This window comes from Chinchilla lanigera, unplaced genomic scaffold, assembly GCF_000276665.1.
Source record: "Chinchilla lanigera isolate Chin_1 unplaced genomic scaffold, ChiLan1.0 scaffold00104, whole genome shotgun sequence".
Taxonomy (NCBI): domain Eukaryota; kingdom Metazoa; phylum Chordata; class Mammalia; order Rodentia; family Chinchillidae; genus Chinchilla; species Chinchilla lanigera.
The window spans coordinates 6959274-6980356 of NW_004955505.1; the positions used below are offsets into that span (position 1 = coordinate 6959274).

The following is a 21083-nucleotide window of genomic DNA, read 5'->3' on the forward strand; positions in this document are numbered from 1 at the left end:
TCCCCATTCCAGTGTTAGTTCCCTGATGACTGTGAGGTGGGCCACTTGGGAAAGTGCTCATGTTCTCACTGCTGCCTCTGACTGCACAAGACTCTCCCAGTACACTCCACCATTTTTTAGTCTTGCATTATTGTTTAATAGCTGTAGACTTTCAATTTTGCAAGGTGAAAAAGACTGTAGACAGATAGTGATGATGAGTACAAACAACACCTGTGTACTTATTGCCACTGAACTGCCACACTTGAAGATGATTAAAACAGTAAATTTTATGTTATGGATATTTTACCACAATTTTAAAAATATACACATTCCTGAGTAACCAAACATCCCTAGCTCTGTATGAAACTCTGGAAAACTAAAACACCCTTGATAACTCACAGCATAGTAAGGGAGGGAGAAGTGACCATAAAACAATAGGCCTCAGAATGGAGCTACTCATAATTGACTCAGTAGCCTAAGGAAAGGAGGGGGAAGAATGTCTTATATGCATTTCATTTCATAAAACCAGCTATAACCTGAATGTATCCATTAATTCATTCAAAGAATACTTAGCAATTATTTTCAGCCAGATACTCTTGCATGGAAGTTATACTTGCTATGAGAAAAACCCTAAGAGACTTGCCCTGTGGACCAAAGATTTTGCTTCAGACTGGGAAACAATAAAAGATATTCCAGAAAATAAGACACAGCCCATTCTCATGGGTGTCCTGCAGGTAGAAGCAAGCTTCCAAATATCCTCCTGGCAAAACTAATTGTCTAATTTATTAGTAAAACTGACTTCTATTTAATTTACATTAAGCTGATCTGAGAAGTAAAACTGACTACTCTTCAATTTACAAACTTTGCTTCCTCTAAGAACAGGGTCAATTTAATATTTACCTTAACATTTCCCTGTTACACAACAACCTAGTCCATTTTATAAACCAGTGTTCCTAAAACTTAAATATGCATTCAAGGCACCTGGGGTTCTTAACAATTTGCAACTGCTAATTCTGTGGGTTGAGGAAGGACCTGAAATTCTATTTTTCAAGCCTCTAAGAGGGGATGATAATGCTGATCCCTGGACCAAATTTGGTGTCAAGTTCATGGAAATAATTGCTAATGATGCCCATCTCCAGGCATCTATGGGCCAACAACACCAAGTATAAATTCTTACTACTTTTGCCCAGGTAAAATGTCTCCAGAAAAAAAGACTTAAATTTGGATGAACTTTTATTTAAAATGATAGGGCTTCCATAAAGAAAGCCTTAAGGGTATGATTAGTTTTGACCTCATCAACTGCTTTTACTCAAGGAAAATTAAGGATTGCCTGAGTTTGACAGGTACTTAATTGCACTATAACAGAAAAAGGGCTTGATCCCCCCTCCATTATAAGTAAATCCTTGCATGTTCCTCAGTTTGTGAAAGGTTGCATGGAAAAGCTAAATGTTTAATGTTGGCTTTTTAAAAATTTTACTTACTGAAGAGAATTATATGGTTTTGTTTGGAAACAAACATAGCCCCTCAGTGAGAAAAATCAGTGCATGAGCACAAAGAAGGAGTGCTTTGTACTCTCATAATTTGTCATAATGATAACTCTACATCCTTAGCCAGTTTTTGCTTGCTCTCAACTTGTTAAATGAGCAAAAATTATTAAATCTAAACAGATTGATCTAATTTTGTCAAAACCCATAGTATGTAGCACTAAGCCTCCCCAGTAAGAAATTATTCTTTCCTGGAAGATTATTTAGTAATTTCAGGAAATTATTGTATACTCTAAGACCATATCAATACTTGTTGGAATCAAATCCCTACCCAGTAATGGAGACTGAGCCCAAGAAGCACTAAGCTACATCCCCATCCCTTTTTAAATTTTGAAACAGGTCCTCATTAAGTCTCTCATTGAGACTGGGCTTGAACTTGTGAACCTCCTGCCTTAACCTCTAGACTAGCTGATCTGAAATTACAAGCATACCCTGCCATTCATTGGGTTTTTTTTAATTATAATTTTTTAAACCTTTGTATCAAGTCTGAGAATAGCAAGAAAGTAAAAATGTGGTTGTAATACTGCTCCCACAGCCACCAAAATATCATTAACTATTGTACTTAGTTTTTCCATCTTGAGAAGTGAACCAGTGCTCTATCATTAAATTCTACTTTTCCTTATCCTTTCATTGCTTCATAATATTTTGATCAAGCTGTCATCAGAAGCACTGTCCAATCCAACACACAGTTAAATTTAGGGCTGTAGATTTAGCTGAAATCAAGTTATCAAGACTCATATGTGGCAGTAATCCAGTCTTATATTTTCCCCTAAAACAAATTTAGTTCCAGAGAAGCCTACAAGATATGTAGCAAATTCCTACCACAGACTTTCTCATTAACTCTCCTTGTTTATTCTTGAGAGCTCTTTGGATGGCCAATCAGCAGAGATAGTACCATGAGCTTGCCCAGTGGTATTATAATAGCTTATAATAATGGTGTATAATTATAATAGCTTGTAATTATGATACTCTCTTTCTGTGACTTTAACTGAAATATATTTTTATCAAAGTCTGCCATATCTTTCTTATCAGCCATGCAAATGGCTATATTATCCAAGATATTAAAGGAAACAGTCCTAACCAAACAGAAGTCAGGCAAAGCCTTGTTGGAATGTGACAATTCTACACAGAATATGCTCTGCTCTTCCCTCACTTCCCTGCTGCAGGTTTTTGTGAGGATCTCTCTTCTAGAGTGTCTCCATAAAGCCTCATGCAGGAATAAGTGGGGATTTTTCAGAGGTGGCTGGATCTAAAGGGCACCATGCCAGGATTAAGGGTGTGTGATTAAAATTAGTCCACTGATTGGTTTGGCACCTGCCCTAAACTAGGTAGCCTGTAGAGAATATAAAAGGGGCAGAAAGAAGCGGCTACTATCTATTCTTTCCTTTTGGTGTCTTCTGCCTATCATGAACTGTTTCTCCTCTGCAATGACCCTCTGCCATGCCACCTGCCTTGGAGCCAGCCACCTATGAGCCTCTACAAACTGTGAGCCAAATAAATCTTTCCCCTTTTAACTTTGGGTGTTGGATATTTTATCTCAGCAATGAGAAAAGTAACTAAGACACAGGTTTAGGTTTACCCTGGGAGGCAAGAAGAGTAGGGAGAAGCAAGGACAATGAAAACTGAATAGAGCAATTATCTCTCCCCACAGACTAGATGGACTACAGTGTGTGCATGAGAGGCCTTTGAGAGGACAAAAGTATTTCCATCTAAAGTTTTCCTTAGACCAAGTGAGTATGGTGACATACACCTACAAACCCAGTCCTCTTCTGCCCAGGCACTTCTCTAATCACTTCACCTATTTGTTGCTTTAGCTAACTCATGAAAACTGAAAAGTAAAGCCAGAAGTTCCATTTTTCCACCTTAACACCTTTATGTTTCAATTTACTGTATTCTTTCCTTTAACTATAGAAAATTCCAGAAATATTTTACACCTTTCTCTAAAGGTTCAGCAAAGCTTCTTCAAATGACAACCAGGAGCTCATTGTACATAACCTCTCTTCCATCAACTAGTGGAAGTTAGGAGTCTACAAGGGATCTCTTCCTAACCCACCATTTAAAATGTCTTGATTTCATTATTTTTACTAACAAAAGCAATTGACATTTTTTTGTTGTTGTTTGTAAAGAATTTCCTAGTGGAGAGAGACCACTCTCTCTGAATTCCAAAGGAAAGGATTTTTCCATTTTGAGACTATTTTCTTCAAGAGTTTAAATGAGTATCAAACCTAGACCTTGAGGGACCAGGACCTCTGGGGCTACTCTCACACAAACTGCCCAGGTGCTCTGCAACATTTCCTGGGGCCCTGTGAAAACACTGCTCCTGGCAACTGCCTGAGCGACCAGAAGTTTCGTCCACACCCTGCCCTAGGTATTATCTCTTCACCTGTGGGACCACCGCGCCCCAGCAGGACAGAAGAGGAAGAGCAAGTTTGGCTCCTGAGCTAGATGGGGTTCTTTTGTTTGTTTGTTTTTGTTTCTATTTTTGCTATTGAATTGCCAGAGAGAAAGAAACAGGAAGGGGAGGAGAGAAGAACAGAGAATTAGGGAAAGGGAGAGGGACAAGAAGGAAGAGGAGAAAAAGGAGAAGGAGAAGAAGGAAGAAAAGAAAGAAAAAAGATGAAAAGGAGGAAGAGGAGGAGGAGGAAGAGGAGGAAGAGGAAGTTCTTGTTTTATTTGAACACCTGGCAAAAAGGCTTGTATCTTGCTGTGAATAAGGTTACACATTTTTTTTTCAGCAGTGGGTTCAGTCAATTCAGTCCTACTTTAATGTTAGAACAGCCCAGGAAGGGTTTTCAAATTGTGATAGTGTCAAAATGCGCACGCGCGCGCGCACACACACACACACACACACACACACAACTATACTCAGGCATCGAACAGCCTTTTGAAAGTGTTATGCCTTCTTTATTACTGCATATAATTTGAAAGCATTTCTAGAAACTGCTACTCAAAGGTGGTATAATGAGATAACTTCCTAAGAGAAACGCTTACCAGGGCAAAATGTTGCCAAAGTGTTCAAATGTATTGATGTTCCTCTTTCAAAAAGTTTTCTGGAACTGCTTAATAGGCAAAAACAACTGAGATGAGTGAAAGAAGAAAAGAAAGAAGGAAGGGAAATTTTATATTTATATATATATATATATATATATATATATATATATATATATATATATATACACACACACATACAAGATAGCTAATATAACTGTACTTCTAATTTCTATTGGTTTATTAAAAGGAACAGCTAATGTTTAATTGTTTGGTCAATCTTGCATACCTATATCTGATAATCTGAGCAACTATTTTGAAGGTAACAATAAGTAATACAACAACCATTGTTGATTTCCTATCATCTTGTTCTGAAATTCTGTATCATTTTTGTAGTTTTGTGTTGTTTTCTTTTTATCTTTGTTTTTGTTCTTTTCTCTTTAAAATAAAAATTTAAAAAGTTTTCTGGAGAATATTTATTCTAATTTATGGACTAAAGTGTTGCTTGATTCTTCAATGGAAAATAAAATAAATTAAGATCATTTTTTTAGGGTACTGTATCATTTTTTAAACCAGATCATTACTTGTTAAACATAGTAAACTCAGGTTTCATGGGCACCAAACTCTGTCTGAAAAACCACTATTGAATATCAGTCCACCATTGAGTCACTTTTATTTTTATTAGAATGCATACTTAGTTGTGGTCCAAGGCTATCAAAATTTAATTTTGAAGAAATATTTATACCATGTACCAAAAGACAAAATTGGAGATTCAAAATTATTTTCATGAGAAAATAATCACATGAAAGTCCGGATGTCTGACCAGACTGCTGCTCTGGGATTTGATCTGGACTAATGTTTCCACACCCTACTCCTCATCCTCCATCCCACTCAACACCTTATATACTGAGAAGTCCCACTAAAAAGCACTGTGTGGAAGGGACTTTTCTAAAATGCTCAGGCTATATCTGGTTAGCCTGTCTGTGCCACATACTCATGGGGCCTTATTATGAAAAGATGCCAGAAATAGCATTCTTACAGGATTCCCAGTGCAGAAACCACAAGAATGCTGTTCCTCATGGTATGGCAACTGTGCAACAATATGGCGTCATCTGGAAAATTACAGTCTTAGAGACAAATATTTTTCCCTTCTCCAATGATTTAAAATAGACAGGGTGTCGCCCAAAAACTATGCTTTCTTCTCTCCAAGATGGAGGGCTCCTCTTGGAAAGCTCACCTCAGGAGCAACAGCTTTTGCTGTTGGAACTCCTTAAAAATAAGCACACACACAAAACTCTCTGGACAGTCCTCCAAAGGTTCTGGAAACTACCCAAAACATATCTGTTGAAAGGAAAGAGTTAGAATATACCTTTATATTTATACTAAACAAAAATTTCTTTACTTTAACTTAACAGGACAGCAATTTATACTTACAAAGAACTTCCCATAGAGTTTGAATTTGTCTGAGAAGTGTCAGCCTTATTATAGTAGTTAACTGGTTTCTGTAACATTTATTTTGGCTACATTCTATATATAAAAGAATAAGAATTCTTTTAAAATGAGTACTGTAAAGAGGATACATTATATACAGGACATTTTCCTGGATTAAGAACATGGGAGTAAAATCCCAGAGTAGTAGACAGTGAATTCTATAAGGCTTCCTGTGGAATCTCCATATGCTGATTCTCCATATGTGAATTCCCACATGCTGATTCACACTTGTAGTCCCTGTATCTACTCAGGTTGAACACAAAACAGATATTCAACAAACATTTGGGGGGGAGGAGGAATGAGATACTGAGGCAGAAGGAAATGCAAAGAAAGAACAGGTTCAGGATCTTTATTAATTATGAAAATTACCTATTTTTGTGTTCATGGAAGAACTCCCATCCTTCTCACTGAACTAGGGATTGCTTTTTCTCTAGGAGGGTAAATAAGGCTGCAGGCTGCCAGGAGAACCCTCTCTCTACTCGAGCTTCCCTTCTCAGGGCAAGTGAGACTCCTGTATTTTTCCTCCACAACACTGAGTGACCCCAGAATTATTTGGAATATTTGTAATTGCCTAAAAACTATGTATGGAAATCCTGGCTCTCAATTTCCAGAGTCTTCTCTGATTATGACTGTGTTTGCATGGGTTAGACAACTTTTAATGTTTCAAAGGTCATAAATCTTAAAAAAAAAAAAACAATTTGAGAGAGGTCATAAATAAGAAACAACCAAATGCAGCATTTTTATTTTGTTTTATTTTGTTGTTTTGTTTTATTTTTAGGGGAAATACTTCCACAGGCATGAAGGTATTCATAAGAATGGGGCTACTTGTAATTTTTAACCTCACAGTTACCATTTGGCATTCTTCCCATATTTCTTAGAGCCCTTTAATCTCTCATCCAAATAGGTAAGGATTTTTTTTAACTCCCATAAGGAAAAGGATTTGTTAAGCTCCTGCAAGGAAAACTACAGAAAACGAACTGATTGGAACAATTGCTGTACCAGCTTACTCACAAGTAGAGACCAGTGGGCAGGAGGCTTGAGGTCCACAAGAGCCACTGTGGCTTCAAGTGAGTCTCTATGCAGAAACTGCCTTCTTGTTCCCACAGTCAATACATCACCTTGGCAGTTTCCCCAAATGTCGTCTGGAATCTCTGGGGAATTCCTCAGTGGACAGTTCTACAGTGGCATCATCTCAAGCTTTTACGTTGATATTGACCCAGGATGAAAAAGAAGTTATTTTAATGGCCAAAAACCAAAAAATTAAGTAATATGAAACACACTTTCTGGTAAAATTTGCATTCTACAAAGCAGCTGAATGATGATAACAGGGTGTGAAGGCAGAATCAGCAGCTGAGTGGGTATCCCTGTCCCCTAACCTTCACCACAGTAGCCCTGGAGGCCAGAGTCTGGCCAGCTTGGCACTTTGTCTCCCCACATCACCCACTGGCAAGATGCTTCCCAAAGGCTGATGGTCTCCCGCCACGCCACCCTCCCCACAGTTAAACTGCATCCCACACACTGTAAGGGGCTGGACAGCGCTTGGATGAGAGCAAGGGTCAATCTGGATGGGATTCAGGCCCTGTTCAGCAAGGTTTTGCAAAACTTGTTCCTTCACATTTCCCTCTTCTGAGTTCATTACTCTTTTGTTCTTCGTATTTTGAGCAAGCTTTTCCCCTCTAGACTCAGTGGAACTTCTATTTTTCTAAATTCTTCTCACTCTTACCATATCCCAAAGTCTTCCTTCCTCTGCATCTCAATATTTCCTCTCTTGCTACACTTCTATTTCTTTAAAAACCAACATGAATTAGCTGCAAGCAAAATTAATAGATGCAACTAACAGAATCATAAATCATTCAGTTGGAGAGTGAGATCCTTCCCAGTTCAGGAAACCATCTCCCCGTTGGTTTTGAAGGAGAGAGACGAACACAGCTTTGTTTTCACTTACATGTCCTTTTCTCCTAAAAAGTCCTTTGAGATTAAATAGGAAATGTGGTAGACAGATGTTCAGACTGAGCGTAGATACAATCAGTTGAGACCTTCTCCCCTGTATGCACCTTATTTAATAAATATAGAAAACGGTCTCTGAAAGGTTCGCCATCACCATCCTAGGCCTTATGCTATGCAGGAGACCTCTAGGACTCATTCCTCTGTGTAGCTGAAACACTGCATCTCTTGTCTAATACGTCCCTATTTCCCTGCCCGCCCCCCCCCCCCCGCAGCCTCTGGCAACTGCCGTTCTACTGTCTGATTCTATGAGTTTGACTTTTTTTGCTCAATTGTTCCTTTGATTTTTATACAGTGTTTTCTCCAAAATACTAAGAAAGAACTCTACTCAAGATAGATGCTTGAGTAGAAAACAACACTTACATTTTCTAAAGTTATGAAGACATATTGGAAACCACTTCCATGTGTTTGGGTCCTTAACAACGGTTACGCACCACTGCTCACTTTTCAGAGCCAAAGTGTATCGTGAAGTCTAACTGCTCGTGACAGATGGAACTGGCAGGTGCTCGCACATGTGCATGTGCGCGCACAGACGCACACACCATTCTAATTCCACAGCACAGTCTACCAACAGTGGCACTTTCATCCAGCCAGCTATGTAAGCCACTGAATGCAGGTCATCAAATTCTGTTGTTTGTACCTGCTCAACTTTTTTTATTCTATATTATCTCCCCAGTGACACCACCTGTGAGTGATCAAGGTGTGCATTCAGTTCTGCTCTAGCCATGCAGTTGCAGGTTTGGATGATATGCAAGCAAATGGACATGTAGCCGGCCAGTCTTGTCTGGCCCCAATGCAGCAAATAGGCTGCTTTCGTGTTTTAGCTCCAGAACCTGACACAACAAGTGCTCCGAGGAGCTGACTTAAACAGTTGTGTTGCTGTTTGATAAAGACTTTTAAATTAATCATGTGGAGTTTTTTAGTGAATATTTTTCTAATCAGAAAAAAAAGAAACAGAACTGCACTGAAATTTAAATTAATACAAAAATAAATTTAAGATAAAATGTGCATTTTCAAGGCCCAGAATTGAATTCATATTAAAGGTACTAGTGGACAAAATCATTTGAAAATAATAAGCTATTTATACAAGAGAGAAAAATGCTATGAATATAAAAATTAATACAGGCATCCATGAAGAAACAACCTATTAAGTTCCACTTTCAAGGCATCACCAGGCACTACAAACAAGAGCAAGTGGAATTTAGATTTCCTGATGTGTCCTATATCTGTCTTGAGTAGAGTTCTTACTTCGTATTTTAGAGCAAACACTCTATAAAAATCAACTGAACAATTGAGCAAAAAGAGTCAAACTGATAGAATCAGAGAGTAGAATGGCAGTTGCCAGAGGCTGGGGGGCAGGGAAATAGGGAAGTGTTAGTCAAGAGTGCAGTGTTTCAGCTACACAGAGGAGGGAGTCCTAGAGGTCTCCTGCTTGGCATAAGGCCTGGGATGGTGATGGCGAACCTTTCAGAGACTGAGTGCCCAAACTGCAACCCAAAACCCACTTATTTATCACAAAGTGCCAACTGCAATTAAACCCAAATACTGAGGTTTAAGTTTAGAGAAAAACAACATGGGGATTTGGTTGGTGTACCACTGCAGCACTTGTGCCATAAGTTCACCATCTTGGGCCTAGAGTTAGCACTACTCTATTACACACTTTTGCTAGTTTTCTAATTGTTCTTATCATAAATAATATGAATTGCAGCAAAAGCAGGAAGAAGCTTTTAGAGGTGATAGATTTATCCATGCCAGAAATTATGGTAATGTTTTATGGGTGTATACTGGCCTCCATTATCATCAAATTATATACATTGATTATGTACACCATTTGCATGTCAAAAAATTCTACCCCCAAAATCAAAGGAATAAAATAAAATACAAAATAAGTTACTTCCCTTCAGAGAAATTATTAAATAGCTTACCTTCAGATTCTTAATACTCAGTAGTGTAGCTTTATAGTGCATCCACACAGGTAAGGAAATACAAAGTACTTAGTCCAGAAGTTTGATTGTACTCCTATCAAGTCAGCCTAATATAAGATGTTTTTAGGGATGAGCTACCTTCAAACTATAATCTCTATTATTTCCCTTCTTCTCTAGATCTTGCTGTACTTTTTCATCACCTTGTTATTTGTAATTGATTTTCCGGTCTGTTTTTTCCAGAAACAAATTTAAGAGGCATCCAGACCAAGCTGGGGTATGTATTGGCTCTTTCCTGGACCACATGGAAAATCACTATTAACCCATAAAATGCTGCTGCCATTCTCACCATTCAGGCTCTTTCTCAATTTTGTTACTTATTCTGTGTTACACAGGTTCTGACCAAATCTCGCTAGCTTTTGTCTGAGTGTGTACATAAATATTTTCCCTAATTTCCCAACTGCTCCAAAAATACAACTCACTAGAACAGCCTCTCTAGCTTTGTCTTTCTCTTAATGTGCTACATCTTGGTTTAAGTCTTTTTGCCTCCACATATAGCAATATTGTCGAGAATATCCTGGACATGTACTGAAATGTCAGTTGGTACTCAATAAATATGCAAAACTTTTATATTTGTATGGGTGAGTTACAATAATAGATTTAAACCAAATAGTTCCTTATAAAAAGAAAAGAAAAAATATCTTGTGTGTGGGCCAGAATTTCCAGTTAGAATCCATCTGGACCAAAGGAGCATGGTTTCCCTCTTTCTACGAGGAAGGTTAAGATTATTCTGAGAAGTTAATCTTCTAAGATGTTACTAAATTTTTTCACCTGCTTTAAACATATCCTCATAAGCCACATTTTCTTTCTGCATGAGCATTGCCACTCAAAACTACACTGGATTTTAATTTGATAAAATAGTTGACACAAAAATATTAAATAAACATAACACAACGAATAGAGTTCAGTGCCATCTCAACACATATCAAAAAACCTATCTCGTTCCAGGTCCACTTTCAGGATTAGATTTTGACTACAGTTAGCTCTGTATGCCTGATCTTTTTGAAAAGATCAAGTTTCCTTGGGAAGTAACACAGATATTGTTTGGTTTTTCCTTAGGAAGATCCATGAATGATTGCAATCATTTTGTCATTTGACATGTAGTATGGATTAAGTGCTTTTGACATGTCAGTATGGATTAAGTGCTTGCTGTGTTCTTCTCTTCCTTCTGAGGGACAGAACACAGTAAGAAGCAGGGCCAGTCTGGACAAAGCAGGACCACCCAGGCATATAATCCATGAGATAAGAGAAGCAAAGAGGAGCAACAGTAACATTTCAACTTGCCCTGAATAATAAGAGTGCAAGGATCATGAGGTAGCACTTTACAAAGGTTTGAATGTGTTCCCCAAAACTTTGTGTGTTAGTTTAGTCCCCAAATTTATATGTTAGTGATATTTGGAGGTGAAGTACCCATGATGGGATTAGTGAGTTTATAAGAAGAAAAAAGAAACCTGGCTTTTGGCTCACCCCCCATGATGCCTTCTGCCGTGTTATGACACCCAAGAAGGTCTTCAGCAGATGCCAGCACTTTGATATGAACTTCCCACCTGCACAACCATGAACTTCAAATCACTTCTGCTGTTGATAGATTACCCTGTCTGTGGTATTTTATCACAGCAGCATGAAATGGACTAAGACACAGCTTAATTCCTCACACAACCTCTTGGTCTGTTTCCTCTGCCATCCTCAGCCTTACCCTTTCCATCTGTCTGACCTGGAGGTGGTCTTGGATTCTGCTCTGCAAGAAGCTTTAAGGAAAATAAAATTGAGATGGTTAACAAAACTTGAATGTTCAACACACAACCCCTTTTTAAGAAACAGAAGTTCAAAATCTGGGACCTTCCAGCTGGGCTGAGTACAGCTGTTGTACCCTGAGTCCCTGCCATCCCTTTGAAACAAAAAACAAAGCAGCAGTAATAAAAATAAAATTTGTACTTAAAAAAAATGTTGGTCCCTTCCCACTCATGTTTATGTATAAACCAAACACCAGCAAAACAAACTGGTGGTTAAATTGGCATTTTAGTTATGAGCCATTGCATTAACCAAACAAGCTAGGGGACACCCACAGGCATCTCTTATTTTTATGGTCCTGCATGGCAGGAAAGCCCAGGTAGGTGTCCAGGTATCTTACCACTCACAGAGAGGCCTGCAATCTTCAGTATTTCCACAGAGATTCATCATCATAAAAATCACAAGGAAGTTTAGAAACTTCAAGCAGAGAATTTTCTTCTAAGCTCAAGCTTCAAAACATTTTAGAGAGAAATAAAAACTCTAAAGCATGACACTCTGACTGGTTGATGCTATTTTAAACTACCACTTCCCACTCTGGTCATTTAACCCAGTTAATCCTCATGTCCCCATACAAGCCCTTCTCTTTCAGGAGAGATATGAATGGGTCAATGCTTATTTGAAACTTGTTCTTTCCAAGGCTGCCTGTCTTTCTGCAAGCCGCTGGGAGAGGGGATTTCCTAACTGACTTGGGAAAATGTAGCTCAAGCTGATGATACCACGTTGCACATGAGTCTCTGAGGTTAGCTAAGCAAGTCTGACAACCTACCGTCATCCACAGCTACACTGTGAAAACAGCTTCTTGAAATCAAATGCATAGACTGCAAGGCCTGGCCAGCAGCATTCTGGGGAGGCACCTGTGTCAAGGCAGAGACAAGAAGAGACGGACGGAGGAGTATGCAGGGGAAGTGGGTCTGTGGTTTTAACTGGCGTAACCAGTCCCATTTGGGTTAAGAAGTCAATGGAAAAATGATCCTTCCTCAGTTACTTTTATTTTGTTTTTGTTAAAATTTCTTTTGGAAAAATTAAACATCTGGACCTCTTCATGGAAATAGTTGTTATGTTCACTGGAAAAAGATTATGTATTTTTTTCATAGCGTTTGAATCAAGTTGCTCAGGGAAGATCTGAGGCTGCGGAAAGCCCCGACGCAGGGTGGCTGCTTCCCTGGCTTTCCAGCATTTTGAAAACAAATCTGCTGAGACCATCCTGGGAAACTGGACTAACAAAGCATTTGTCTCAGCCTTGAGAGGCAGCATTTGACACTTGTGTTAACAAGAAGGCTCAGCGATGCCCAGCGAAGACACAAGTCCCCCTTCCACAGGCAGGGAAATCCCTCTTCGGTTTAAGTTGGTTGTGTTGCTAGCTGCTCGCACAATATCTTTTCCCTGAAGACAATGTTTCATATTTCAGAAAGGGTAAGGAAAGCAATGTAACTGTGCTACTTTTTCAATCAGTATCTTTCCTCAGTGGGGCACATTTCTAAAGGGAGGCATGTCTGGAGAGAACATGACATCCTCTCACCACTATTATTTTTAAAAAGACATTGTGGAAGCAGGTGTTCATTTTATACTCTATGGGAACAGCCCTCTGTCATTCTGTGTTCTGGCTTTAAGACGAAGAGGTGCCCTTTAGAAACTCTCCTAAAGGACACGCAGTGTTTTCCTTGATTTGGGCAGGTGTTCTGCACCCCGTCAGATCCAGTCTGTACGTTTCGTGCAAGCTTACCAACTCTGCAGCCCACTTCAAGAGCCTCAGACATCAGGCCTCCACCAGACTTGCAGAGCTGTTCTTGGAGACAGAAGTCGCGCTCCCTCCTCTGAGAGCTCCTCTCACAAGGGTTTTACACAGTGCATACCACTATTCCCCTCAGCGTCAGCTTTGTTTCCTGAGACTTCATGTACCCAAGGTCAACCAGGGTTCCAAAATACTGAATGGAAAATTACAGAAATGACCAATTCCAAAGTTTGAAGCTGCATGCTGTTCTAAGGAAGCATGTTGAAATCTTGCTTTGTGCTCTCTTTGTCCTTTGTGTCTGGACCGTGCACCCTTCCCACCCTGACGCACAGTAGCTGTCCTGGTTACCAGCTCCACTGTGGTGGAATCCATCTTTCTATCCAGCCCTGATTTCACTTAATAATGGCCGTGGAATGCAAGAGTAGCGATTCAGATGTGCCAGAGGAAGGTGGCACAGTAAAAAGTCCACCTTAAGTGACACAGTAAAAAGTTTTGACTTAATAAATAATGAAAAAGAAATTGTATGCTGGGCTTGCTAAGATCTGCGGTAAGAACAAGTCTATTTGTAGAATTGTGAAGAGAAATGAAATCTGCGCTAGTGTTGCTGTTGAATTTTATACTGCAAAAGTCACAATGCTTACTTAAGATAGAGAAGTTGTTACATCTGTGAGTGGATGTACAGGGGAAAGGAGAGCACATAGCACCCTCCGTTTGAGGCACCCAGGAAAGGTCACATCCCCCAGGAAAAAGGGAGAACTACTACATTCAGTAAAGGTTGGTGAAAACACACAAGTTTAACTCATTCTTGATGATAAAATGCACAGAGTTTTTTCTATGAAATCTCATCATTGATTTTTATTCTTTTTATTTTTCTGTCTCTGAAACAGAAATACCTGGAGCTCCATCTGTCTACATTTTTCATCCTGCAAGTTCTGGTCAATTTGAGATCATCTAGATGACCAAAAGGCCTAATACTATGACCAGAATTCTTATATGCCTAGGATCTTGCTACTCAACTTCATCAGGGAAATTTCTTGTTTTGTAAGTGTGTCATATGAAAATGCCAATATTCCTGAGAAAATAATATCATCTTAATAACTAATAATAATAATATCCACCCTCAAGCTGAGATTGGCTAAGAACAAGTTACAGTATGAACAAGCCCAGAGGTCAGGGAGTAAAACCCAAAATAGGGCAGCAGGGAGGGACATAGGCTCTAGAGTTCGAGGGAACAGGGTTAAGGGCACTTGAAGGGGAAATGGCAGGATTTCTAAAGCCCAGTTTCATGTAATTTATACTTCAAAACATTGATAGCAGTGTTAGAAGCCAGCACCGCTCTCACCTACAAGAGATACACGAAGAACACTTTGAAGTCCTTACAAGGAAAGATTTTAGTAAACACAAAATATGATTATCATTATACCTGTTTCCCTAAAAAGATGAGGGACTTTTTATCCAGGTGTCTATTATCCTTTTGTGTCTCTTGCATCCAGGGAGTGCACTTCTAATTCCATGTGTGTTTTGAAAGATTACAGGTGAGCCGCACTGAGCAAAAATGGCATAGGATGAGACAGAAGATATAGCAGCAGATGAGAAGAAGCCTGGAAGAAACGAGGGGCCGTCTTAGTGTGGATTCCCCCAGCAGCAGGTCCCCAAGGCAGGCAAGGAAGTGCAAGTAGTTTATTTGGGAGATATCCCAAAAGAACCTGTAGGGGAATGAGAAGAGGACAGGAAACTTTAGAAAGACAGTGATGCATAATCAAGCAGTTTCTCGAGCAGTTACTGTGAGTAAATGAGGTCAACCTGCTGGGTAACTGGGCAACAGGGAAGAATGTACCTCCAAGTCATTATACTGAGGAAGCAGGACCCTAAGATAGTGTTTCTCCAATACTCATCCATCGCCTGCGGGCTACTCCCAGGCACATGAACTGCAGACACTCCTGACCTTCCTTCTATGGACTGGGAGGCAGGGGGTCACTGGTGCTGGAGGAGCTGTGTACTGAGACAGCGAACACTGAAATGTGGCAAGGAGCGGGCACACAGAAGCTCAGAGCCACCTGAGCCCACAGATGTCATGCTAAGCCTTGCAGACACGTACACTCTCATGCACAAAGCCCTAACCCAGTGGTGGTGAACCTATGGCACACGTGCTGCAGGGGGCACACAGAGCGCTCTCTGTGAGTACTCGAGCCAAATTGTCCCAGCAGGCGAGCATCAGATTACAGCACACACAGGGGCAGTGCCGGAACTTTGTGATACATAGGTGAGTTTGGGATTGCAGTTCGGGCACTTGGTTTTTAAATTTTTATCATCACTGTCCTAGCCAATAAGTGGTTCGTATCAGTGCAGGGACTTCAAATCCATGAACAAGTCCCTATTTTTTGCACTCTGCTTGAGAATATCCTCTACTTACTTAGCTTCACCTAACACCATGACAATAACTCCTAAGTCGGCCTCTGTGGTCTTCACTCCTCTGCTGAACAAGCACACTCAACTGGATAAGATCACCTTAAACTCAGCATGCCTTACACTCTCTGCTCCGCTAAACCTATTTCTCTCATCCTAGCTCAGCTAGTAGCACCACCATTCAACTACTTAGTAAGTTAGAAATTTTGGACTCACTTTAATTCTTCACTGTTTTGTTCCTTATCAATCCATCATCAGTATCTGGACGATTTTATTCCCCAATCTCTTCTTTAGTGTATGTTTGCAATTCATAATGTTTGCTTTCATTATGAGTATTTGGTACATGTATATGACACAGCTTACTTTTTTTTTTTAATGTCCCTTTCCCCTCCTCCACCCCTCTCCATCTCTTGGTCTCCTTCCCATTTGCAAAACATCTGTCTCCATATTCCCTTATTCATCTTTTATTTTATTTTATTTTATACTTTAGGTTTTTCATATGAGAGAAACCATATTGTATTTAAGCTGTGCATCTGATTTATTTCACTTAACATTATAGTTTCAAGTTGAATCCATTTTTCTACAAATGACTCAAATTTATCATTCTTTACAGCACAGTAGTACTCCATAATGTACAAATACCACATTTTCTTTATCCATCCATTTTCTTTATTCATTTTCTTTCTGTTGATGGACATACAGGCTGCTTAAAATGTTCAGCTATTACAGATTGTGCTCACTGTAATACAATGTCTTTAACACTTTAGGGGAGAGATCTAGTAGGGGAATGGCTGGGTCAAGCAGAATTTCTAGTTTTAGTTTTTGGGGGACTCTCTGTGCGGACTCCCATTGTGGTTGAACTAGTTCACATTGTGTCTCCCAGCAGCAGAGAAGGCTCTTTCCTTCTCACATCCCCAGCAGCCTTCGTCAAGGTCCATTTCTTGGTGGTGATCATTTGTTCTGGAGTAAGATGGGATCTCACTTGTGTTGTTTTAATTTACATTTCTCTAATGGCCAGAGGTGTTGAACATTTTTTTCATGTGCTTATTGCCCATTTGTACTTCTGCAAAGTGTCTGTTCATTTCAGTTTTCCTTTTTTTTTGCTTGGGTTTTTTATTTTGAGGAGTCTAATATCTTTCAGTTCTTTATGTATCCTAGATATTAGTCTTTTATCCAAGTATAGCTGGAAAAAATTTTTCCACTCTGTAGATTATCTCTTTTCTCTGTTGTTTGTTTCCTTTGTTGTAAGAAGCTTTTTAGTTTGATATGAACCCATTTGCTGAATCTTGATGTTATTTCTTGTGCAACTGGGCTTTTTTCAGAAAATCCTTATCCATGCCTGCGACCTCAAAAGATGTACCTATTTTATAGTCTAGCGAGTAGAGTATTTCTGTTTTAACATTGAGTTCTTTGATCCATTTCGACTTTATTTTAGTAAATGGATCTAACTTCATTCTTCTGCATGTCTATAGCCAATTTTCCCAGTACCATTTATTAAAGAGGCTATTGTTCCGTCAATGTATGCTTTCGGCCCTTTGTCAAAGATCAGATAGCTGAATGTGTCTGATCTTATTTGTATATCTTCTGTTCTGCTCTACTGATCCATGTGTCTTCTTTGTGCTAGTACCATGCTGTTTTTATCAGTGAAGCTTTGTAACATAACATGAAATCCAAGATTGTTGATGCCTCCTGCTTTCCCAAGATTGCCTTTATTTTTCTGGGTCTCCTCTAGTTCTGTATACATTTTAGGATGGTTTTCTCTAGTCCTATGAGGAATGCTGTTGGTATTTTTATAGGGATTACATTAAATTAGTTTTAGTATGACCATTTTGACAATATTCATTCTGCCTATCCAGGAACAAGGATATTTGTTTATTTTCTGATGTCTTCTTTGATCTTTCTTGGAGCCTCCTACATCCATTTTCTCACCTCTCCAGCCTATCCTTGAGGATGTACTGCTAAGAGGAAGACTTCAGGATTCACCACCTTGTCCAGCTGCATTTATCTTTGCTTAAAGTCCTTCAGTGAATTTTCCTTGCTTTCAAAACAAAGTTAATACTTTTTTTGTAAAAGAGTCTTGCTATGTAGCCTACTCTGGCCTCAAACTCACAGTGATCTTCCTGCCTCAGCCTTCCGAGTCTGGCCACACTTCTTCATAACTATGGAAGGCTCCTGAACATCTCATTCCAATCTACTGCCTCATCTTCTCTTCTATGCCTCCACTGAGCCAAGATTCTTAATTAAAAGTAATATAAATAAAATAATATAAATATAATTTAAAAAATCAAAAGGGAGTGGAGATGTAGCTCAGGGCAAAGGCCCTGGCTTCAATACCCTGTACCAGAAAAAAAAAAAAAAAAAAGCACACTGGAAAACTCTACACATCTCTGGGAAGGGTCAAGAACCTCAGAAGACAGGTAGAAAAAAAGAGAGGTCAGGCAGTCAGAACTGTAGTCAACAATATCGACACCAACCAGTCCACAAAGAACAGCCAATACTTCCAGCAAACATCACACACTGTAGCTGGCACCCAAGACAACCCTGGGTGCTAGACACTGGTTTTAATTCTTCCATCACTTCCTCACTCATAATCTGGAGGTTACTATCATTGCTACCACCTTACAAATAAATTCTTTTTAGTGGCTTTCTCGTATGTATCACTTGGTCCAGATTCAGGGCTATCAGAGAGAGTGTGACTCATTGGATGCCATGTGAAGCCACATTACTGAGGTGAAGCCACATTGCTGAGCCCTGACTGCTGTACTCAAAACACCAAAGAGGTTGCTCTTCCAGCCTTGTAGTGTATTTTGGGCTCAACTTTCTATCAATGTTCATAAGAAAACAAAAAAAATGGATTTATCTGCTAGGTACCTACTAACAAATAATGATTGTCCATGAAAATACTTTTCATTCTTAAACTCCAAAAACAAAAACAGCCCTGAGATAGTAGGCTCATCACATATTTGAGACTAGCCTGAGCTACATATTGCTTTGAAAGCCAGGCTGAAACTCATAGTGAGACCTTATCTCAAAAAATAAAGCCTAACAAAAAACCCCCAAAAGAACAAAAGAAAAGTAGTGTCTCTAATATAATGTGCCTGTATCCCCATGTATTTATTTATCTATCTAAAAATACATTCAGCCTCTCTATGAAGGGGACTGCTTAAAGTCTCATTAACATTGACTATAATATTGGTATACCCAATTACAAAGTGTTCAATCTTCACAACTTTATGGACACATTCCTTTCCAAAACCTCTAAACCTCAAAGATAAGATGTATAAAATTATCAAGTTGGTCACTGGATGCAACACTGAAAAACACTGCTCCCAATTCCATCTCTTAGTTTCCTGGCCTGTATCTTCAGACTATGGGAGAAGGATTCCAGTCCAGTGATTTTCATGTGATATGCCACGGCTACAACTTTAGGGGTCTGAAGAGGTCACAAGACATAGAATGTGAATAAAGATAACTATGGAGCAGCAAGAATTCTGACACTGCAGAACAGTTGACCCTTGAGTGCTGGCGTGGCCCCTTCCTCAGAGAGATGCTCCACTCTTAATCTTGACCCAAGCTTCTGGGGTCCATTATTAATCCTGGATCATACAGAAGTAGGCCAAAATGAAATTTTCCTTAAACTGAGTCCTGGTTGTCATTCTTGCCCATATTTGAGCCCAAGTAGAATGTAGGTCATAACTAGCTAGCTAATTCACGACACATTTCACATCCTGTTGGGTCTCACCCAACCCCACAAGGTGGTATGTGCAATCTGTTGTGTGAATAATAAGGTACATAATGAGACCAAATCAACTTAACAACTGTAACAGGAACCAAGAGCTGCATTATCCCGAACAGAGACGTCCCCAGTAACAGCAGTCATAGTTGAAGGCAAAACCTGCCTAAGCTTGCAATATTCCTCTGCCTTTTTACAAAACCCATCCATATATGTGCAAGCCAGACAGGCAAGATGAAGATATCTATGCATCATTCAAGTTTCCTCAGGATGCAGTTTCTCTTTCATCCATTATTTACTATTGCTGTCCTACTTTTAATGAAATATTTTCTGACCCTTAACATCAAAACCAGCATGGGAACTCTTCCTGATGTTAAAAATACCTACTCAAGTGATTTATACATGATCTGGGACAATAACCTGGGTATGATTTACAGTCCAAGTGGACCTAACATTAGGCATATTCAGAGCCAGCTCTAGTTTTCGTCTGAAACCAACAAGATTTAACTCTAACTAATATTCCACGATGAGATCACAAGTCCCACAAACTGCTGTTAGCTCAAAGTCTGTGTCCAAAGAAACTTGGTATAATCACTTTCCCTCATTCTTAATTGCTCAGTAAGTGGCCAAAGCATCCTTTATGGAGATGGTAGTTATGACCTAAATTTAATTTTCTTTTTTTTCTTTTCAGTATCCACCTTCAAGATCACCAGTCCCTTCTTTACTCCAGGGATTCTGGATCAAGAAACTGGGTAAGGCAGAGTGATCTCAATTACAGGGGCCATGTCAAATCATTCCTTATCTATTCATTTGATGTAGTTTTCTCTGTTGTATAATCAAGCAGAATATTAGTGAATGCCTACCTTGGGATCATAAATTATCCATGCTGAGGAACATTCTGATGACCATGTCTCCTAGAGGTTAAGTGACTTTATTGACCTTTGCACTCAAGAGACACTTCCATTCTCACTAAAACACAGAAATTCATATTAAATATAGAATCTCCCACTAACATTCATAACCCAGAAAAAATGTCATCAAAGACATGTTTATTGAGGCTCTGGTGAAGTGGGCAACTTCGGGGTTTCTTAGGAAAGTTGAGTGTTAAATCCATTCCAACAGGGGGCTGGGGATTTAGCTCAGCGGCAAAAGCGCTTGCCTGGCAAGCGCAAGGTTGTGAGTTCGGTTCCTGGTACCGAAGAAAAACCAAAAAAAAAAAAAAAAAAAAAAAATCCATTCCAACAGTCCTAATATTCCTAAATATTAAGGTTCCTTCCACCGCACTCTACCAAGGAATTTGTGACATCTCCATTTTATCCAAAATTGTTAAATACAAGTCTTAGTCACCCAAGTGAGCTATCAATAAATATTCGCCCAGCTGTTCAAGCTAGCAAGCCAAATTTTGACTCTCTCATCATCTTAAGACATTTATG

At 39.3% G+C, this 21083-nt stretch overlaps 1 protein-coding gene across 1 annotated transcript in view; it reads left to right on the top strand.

Annotated features, from left to right (window-relative positions):
* Positions 1-21083, top strand: part of LOC102003362 (60S ribosomal protein L29-like) — a 58844-nt gene that overhangs the window by 29750 nt on the left and 8011 nt on the right. Inside the window, exons 2-3 of the mRNA XM_005407177.1 lie at positions 16685-16882; positions 20342-20402. Coding sequence (XP_005407234.1) covers positions 16685-16882; positions 20342-20402 — 259 coding nt within the window. The remainder of the gene's footprint in view (positions 1-16684; positions 16883-20341; positions 20403-21083) is intronic.